The 6,947-nt window shown below is 33.9% G+C and overlaps 1 protein-coding gene across 1 annotated transcript; it reads left to right on the top strand.

Annotated features, from left to right (window-relative positions):
* Positions 1-926: 926 nt before the first annotated feature.
* On the top strand, positions 927-6,733 carry LOC149561063 (putative LRR receptor-like serine/threonine-protein kinase At1g67720). The gene is made up of 15 exons (XM_089823739.1): positions 927-1,017; positions 1,333-1,879; positions 2,244-2,728; positions 2,930-3,065; positions 3,159-3,231; positions 4,164-4,231; positions 4,318-4,389; positions 4,504-4,572; positions 4,698-4,894; positions 5,007-5,209; positions 5,314-5,437; positions 5,786-5,854; positions 5,951-6,137; positions 6,275-6,383; positions 6,473-6,733. The coding sequence occupies exons 1-15, from the start codon at positions 927-929 to the stop codon at positions 6,731-6,733; spliced, it is 2,691 nt and encodes an 896-aa protein (XP_089679865.1).
* Positions 6,734-6,947: the final 214 nt, after the last annotated feature.

Here is a 6,947-nt window from a genome sequence, read left to right as displayed (position 1 = left end):
ATCTCCAATCACTATCATAAGCATAGATCAAGTATCTCATAATAAATCTTAGAGCATGTCACTAGGGTGGCATTGCAATGTTTATAATTGGGTCATTTATGACTAGGGGCGTAGTCAATTAGGTGCCCTACTCCAATCTAGGAGTGTTGGAATAGGCATGGGAGTAGGTACTATAAGAATGGCTATACAACCTAAAAGGTATCCCTAACATGAGTATTTTGCAAATTTACTAATTAATTTAAAAGTCACAAAACAATAGTTTTTTGACTTTTAATTTAATTGATAAATTTAAGAAATGGTCAAATGGGGTGCATTTGCTAAGTCATATCTCTCTCTCTTATTGTATTTATGTTTAGATCAAATTGGATCTTCCAATCAAGAAAATATTTAAAAAACTAGAACTTAAGATATATTTAATGAGGCCATAAACCATTAAACAATATGTTTGACTGAAAACTATACATTTGATTTCTAATATACAAAATAAAAATAAAAAGCTCTTATTTATCCATATATTTAATGACATCATGTATTATTAAACAATATGTTTGACTAAAACTATACATTTTAAAGTCCTCTATAATTAGGTGAAATAATGATGGAAGGAAAATGAGCTCTTGCGGACTATTCTTCGAATCATGCCACACCTGCTTTCTAGCAATTATTGTCACTTGTAAATAACATGGAATCTTCTCCTACATCTTGGAGGAAATTTCCAATTTTCACCTAACAAGGAATAAAACAATAACTGTTTTCTCATATATAGACCTCACTCTGACAACCTGCAAAGCAAGAAATTTTCTTGGAAACTATCTTCGTAAGAGTAATATTATTGTTGTTGAACTATTATGTGTTCAACCTGACATTGATTTTTCTTTTTGTTTTTTATGAGAAATTTGTTTCTCCAAATTCAGGAGGTTCGAAAGATGGTGAATATGGAATTAACAAGCCGCGTGTGCTTGCTGCTCATCACATCGTTCATTGGATTATTGCGTTTCGCAGAGTCAGATTCAGACGGTAGTCTTTTTTTTGAGAACGCTGTTATTCTTTCTACAGATGATTAATTTTCAAAAATCAAAAATACCATGAATTTTTCTGAAAACTTCAGCATTTGATCTTCATGATCTGTCGAGTTTGTAGTTGAAAATAATAAAAAAATTGAAAAACAAATTACTAGTTTTCATGAATCTAGAACATGAATCTAGAATTAAAAAATTAACTTTGTTTTGTTTTTAGTACATTTTATCTGAAGATTAGCCTGTTTTCTCACTTCTTCTCCATATTTGACACACTCAAATAGTACAGATGCTTATAATCTGTTTCCCTGTGCAGGTTTTCTTAACATCAGATGTGGCGCCAATGGTAATCTCACAGATGGGAACTCTCAACGCTGGATTTCTGATTCCCCTTTCATTAAAGCTGATCGCAACGTTTCTATGGTGCGCTCACAAGATGCCCGCTACTTGCAATATTTGACACTGGCCTATTTTCCGAATTTGTCAGTGAAGAAATATTGCTACATGATCCCTGTGAAGCCCCAACAGAAATATCTGGTAAGAGCATCTTTCGCTCCTGATTCCACAACTCCTTGGGCGAGATTCTTCGATTTACTTATCGAGGGAATCAAGTGGAGGAGTCTCAACTTATCTGAGTTAAACAGTACGAGAGTTAATGCTTACGAGATCATCTTGGCCGCCAAAAGTGAGAATCTGGGTTTATGCCTTGCTCGCAATACTCAGACAGAACAAAATCGTTTTGTTTTCATTTCAAGCATTGAGCTCCGGCTACTCGAATCTTCAATGTACAAATCAACTGACTTCCAAAACCAGGCCTTGAGTCTGGTAAATCGCAGAGATTATGGCACATCTTCTGAGTTAAAGTAAGTGTTATCAAATATGTTTCTATTTGATCAGAAAACAATAAGATGGCATAAGGTTTCAAAAAATAAGTAAAATATGACTATTTAATACTTTTAGTGTTAAAATTTAATATTTTTCATCTAAGAATCAAGTCTGTGTGATGTTTATGTCAGTGGGCCTTTGGCTATATAACACTTTTGGTCTAAAAATAAAACCTTCACATAAGATGTTTAAGTCTTAATGTATGATGTTTAAGCCTAAGATGCTAATTGATGGATGATAACCATCACCCCATACATTATTCAAATTCCAACCGGTGGATGGTAGCCATGCTTGAACTTGTCTAACTCAAAGCTGAACTGTGATGGCAATATGAATATGCAGCTTCTCAGACGATCCATTTGACCGCAAATGGTCACAGAGAGTAGCTGCTGGCGAGTCAGAGGACATTGCCGTTGAGGATGAGCGGACAAAATATTTAGGGAGCGAGTTAGTGAACAAACCGCCAGTGGCTGTATTAAGAACTGCTATTACAAAGGGAAGAGTGGATGACATGAGACTTTTGAACTCATTTGTGCCATTCTCTAGTGATCCAGGAGATTACTATTTTGCGCTTTATTTCTGCAACCTCAACCAGACAAGCCTCACTCAGCAATTTACTGCTTATATAAATGGGACCCAATCATCAGATTTCATACAGCTTAATTTTTTGCAATGTTGGCAAGCTGACTATGATTTAAAACTTGAGACTTCCGATCCCGTTAACATAATATTGAAACCCAGTTCTCAATCAGAGTTGGGACCATTCATCAATGGAGCAGAAATGTACATGAAATTGGACATGAAGACAACCACCTACTCCGTAGATGGTAACTTTCCGTTTTATTTATTTGTTCTAAGTTTTATACATATATCTGTGTATGGGTTACCTTTAAACATTACACATTAAGAAAATTAAATTTAGAAAAATAAATCAATTTTAACTATTTAATATTTTTAGTATTGAAATAAAGCTTAGCGTATGATGTTTAAGCTGTCCATTTATTTGTAAACAAATTTTGTGAACCCAGTGGTTGCAATCAGGAAAATAGCAGAGGCAATAAATGTTCCAGACGACTGGACAGGGGGAGATCCGTGTTTGCCAGCTGGTTATGAATCAACGGGGATAACCTGCAGCCAAGATCATCCTCCACGAGTCATCATCATGTAATTAACTACCTTGTATTTTACAATTCACTGGAACATGTATCTTATTATTAATTTCTATAATGATTCGAAGTCTCTTGTTTCCTTTTGTAGAGATCTAACAAGCATGAATCTGGAAGGCACGATACCTTCAAATATAGCGGATCTAACAGCAATAGAACAGCTGGTAAGACTTTGCATGGGATGGGGCTATATGGGTACTTTGGGTATTGGTATGACTACGACTTTTTAAAAAATAGGGGACTAGTATATTTCTGTACATCAAATTTTTTAATATAATTTCACATTTATAGAAAATTAGAAAAAGTGAGTCATAACAATAGTTTTTAGTAGTGATAAAGTTTGGGGATGTAATGTATTGTTTTCAGTTTCATGTTTGCAATAATAATATATACTAAATGTTTAGATGTATAACAGAAAAAGTAGACTTTAAACATGAACAAAAAGATCATAAATCATATAGCAATGACATATTGCAAATGATAATATTCTGACTTGAACAAATAAAGTTTACTGGTAATCATCTTTATATTAGAGTTTCAAACTGATTGAGTATTGAATTAAATTTGATAAACAAGTAGTTAATATGCTAACAAAAATCTGTAACAAATACTAAAATTCATAATCAAGGTCTTTAACTATGATGTTGTTCACTGTGTACCCAGTACTTAAGTACATATACCCAAATACATATACTGAATACTTAGATACATAGATAGACATTCTAAGAATATGAATATGTGTACCCATGCAACCTTTCCATTCACCAACTTCTTTTTAGTCAGCAGGCTAATCGATCTTTTAATACAAATAATTGGCACTGGCTAATCTCTAGACAAAATGCATCAAAGACCAAAAAAAAAAGTCAAACATGATTTTTTTCAGATTCACGAATACACATTGAAATTTTCTATAAAATTTTGTTATTTTTCATCACAAAATATACAGATAATGAAGATCAAGTGCTAAAAAAAATTTTAAATCATTATATTTTCAGTTTTTGAAATTTGGTCAATGGTGCAATTTGTAGAGAGGACAACCACACCCCAAATAATTGTGATTCATATAATGTTGCTAACTCTATGCTTTCGGTTATAGTTGCTAGGAAACAATAAGTTTTCCGGCCATATTCCAGACCTCAGCTCATTGAACAACCTCACAATATTGTAAGACACCTCTCAAGTACGTTGTGTGAATGAGAGAGCCAGAATTCTCTGTATCTTTGCTAATATTTTATGTTGGCCGCACAAAGGCAACTGCAGAATAATCAACTTACCGGGGAAATTCCAAGATCATTGGAGAAGCTTCAAAAGCTAAATCAACTGTATGGTTACCAGCTACTCTATCTAATTTCATCCTCACATTTTATATTACAGCTGATATAGTTTAGCCATGTTAAATAAGTGGTCTTATAGAGATTTTTTGGTTTCTTGAAAAGATTTTTACAGGGTAATAAACTGGAGGGAACAGTCTCAAAAGGGTTAGTGAGAACCAACTTGGAACTTCGGTATACCAATTTTCTCTCCTCATCATCAATGCAATACATGTTTTATGTTCTTGTATGTTATCTTCTAAAAGGAGACTGAATTGTTAATATCTCATAAACATTCTTATTGTGAACTGTACATTCAGCGTTGATCCCCAAAATGTTCTTCAGGCAGGCAGTCACAAAATTAAAGGCTGGCTGATCGGACTTCTAACTGGGTGTTCGGTGGTGTTAATTTTGGTCATCTTTTCTGGAATTTTCTTGTGGAGGCACAAACACCCATTTCAACCATTTTCGACCAAAGATTTTTGTCCAACTCCATCAGAAAAACACGTAATTGCAGGTTTTTCTCCAATCTCTAGTATGCTAAAACCATGCACAAAAATGTTTTTCTCTTCTTCTGTTCTCCCGAGCATAAAAAGAGTAATTTCAATTCTTCATTTGTTCTTGCTCAGATGAAGAAAATCAAAACGATTATCACAGGCTGGCTGTAGAATACACAGAGGAAGATATTAAAACTTGTACCAGTAACTATTCTACTTTCATTGGTAAGGGAGGCTTTGGATCTGTATTTTATGGCAGAATTTCGGGATATGAGGTTGCCGTCAAAATACACAAGACTGGTTCTAATCAAGGGCGAAAAGAATTCCAGAATGAGGTTAGTATTCCTACATAGATTCAACAACAAATTGTGTATGAAATAGCCATTATTTTCCCCTCAGCATCAAATTCTCCTTTAACAAGTGTTATCTGTGGTTTCAGGTAGCTATGCTCTCAAGAATATATCACAAGAATCTTGTCAATCTTATTGGATATTGCAGGCAACCCATAATGGCATTGGTCTATGAATACATGCAATGTGGAACATTGATTGATCATCTATATGGTATGGTATTTCACTTTACATTGTCGTACAGTTAACTTCGTAGTTTTTTTGGGTCAAATTCATTGATCTATGGTTCATGAATACTATTGGAATGAGTGATCTCCAGAGAAGTTATAGTGTTTCACCTCTATAAACATCATATAGATGCAATGAGTATTAAGTATATCATTTCTTTTAATGAAAGATAGGTCGGTGTGAACTACTACTCCTGAAATATAAGTTAATAAGTTAGACTCAAAAAAACATTACAAAATTAAATCCTAGTAATATCATAATTTAACTTACTATGACACAAACATCCACTGCTTATTAATTTACACACCTTTAAATTTCTTTTCCTATTCGTAGGCATGGCCAAATTGGAAACTCCACTTGATTGGCTTACGAGATTGAATATTGCTAGACAGGCTGCTGATGGTAAGCTGTTCGGTTGCAGCAGTTGCTTTATATTTAATCATTTTTTATAAAAGGGAAAAACCACCATATCTCAACTATTTTATACACATTTTGCAGGTTTGCTCTACCTTCATCAGAGTTGCTATCCTCCAATCATACACAGAGATATAAAGTGCAGTAATATACTACTGGATAACAACATGTCTGCCAAGCTAGCTGACTTTGGCCTATCAAAATTGGTAGAGAGCTCCAATGGTTATATACCAACTGAAGTGAAAGGGACAATGGGTTATCTCGATCCAGAGTATTTCACATAACACCATTACATTTCTTTTCTATTAGATATGCTTAGTTTAACTACGCTTAGTGAATGCATTTTTCATCCAATTAAAAATATAGGGAACGAATAACTAATAGATTACAATGTGGATGTTATTCTAGATACTTTGCAACATCTTCACTAAATGAAAAGAGCGATGTGTACAGTTTTGGAGTGGTTTTACTAGAGATTATATCTGGAGTAGCACCCAAGGATGGAATAGTACAATCGGTAATTCATATATTTGTTGACAAATTTGGTTATTTCAATCATTTTGGGTATGTTTATCAACAACGTATTGAAAAAAATCATTGTATCAGGCACACAATCTGCTTTCATGTGGCAAAGTAGATGAGCTTATGGATCCTTCATTGGGTGGTCGATATGACATAGAATCAGCTTGGAAAGTAGCAGAGATAGCATATATGTGTGTCGAAAAGGAATCAACAAAGAGGCCCAAAATGAGTGTGGTGGCTAAAGAATTGGAAGAAGCAATGACGCTTGCATGTGGTTATAACAATTATTCTGCTTCACATACCATTGCCTCTTTTAGTACCAGTGAGATGCCTAGCCTTAGATGATAAGGTTTTAAAGTGACTTTTTTGTCCACCTAGGTAAAATCTGTAATATGTCCAGAGAAGAATTGTTTTGGATGTTTCTGGATAGGGATAGAAACATTCAATCAAAAAATAATATTAGATATTTGTGTAGTCCATTTAAAATATAGAAAGATCTCTGATTTCCAAACTTACTTATGTAAAAAAAAATTATGTATTTCAGGACCCCTATATAAAG

Source organism: Cupressus sempervirens, chromosome 4, assembly GCF_028749045.1.
Source record: "Cupressus sempervirens isolate cs-2001-9-10 chromosome 4, ASM2874904v1, whole genome shotgun sequence".
In the NCBI taxonomy this organism is placed as follows: Eukaryota; Viridiplantae; Streptophyta; class Pinopsida; order Cupressales; family Cupressaceae; genus Cupressus; species Cupressus sempervirens.
The sequence above is the reverse complement of the archived record's forward strand: the minus strand, read 5'-3'. Positions and strand labels throughout refer to the sequence as shown.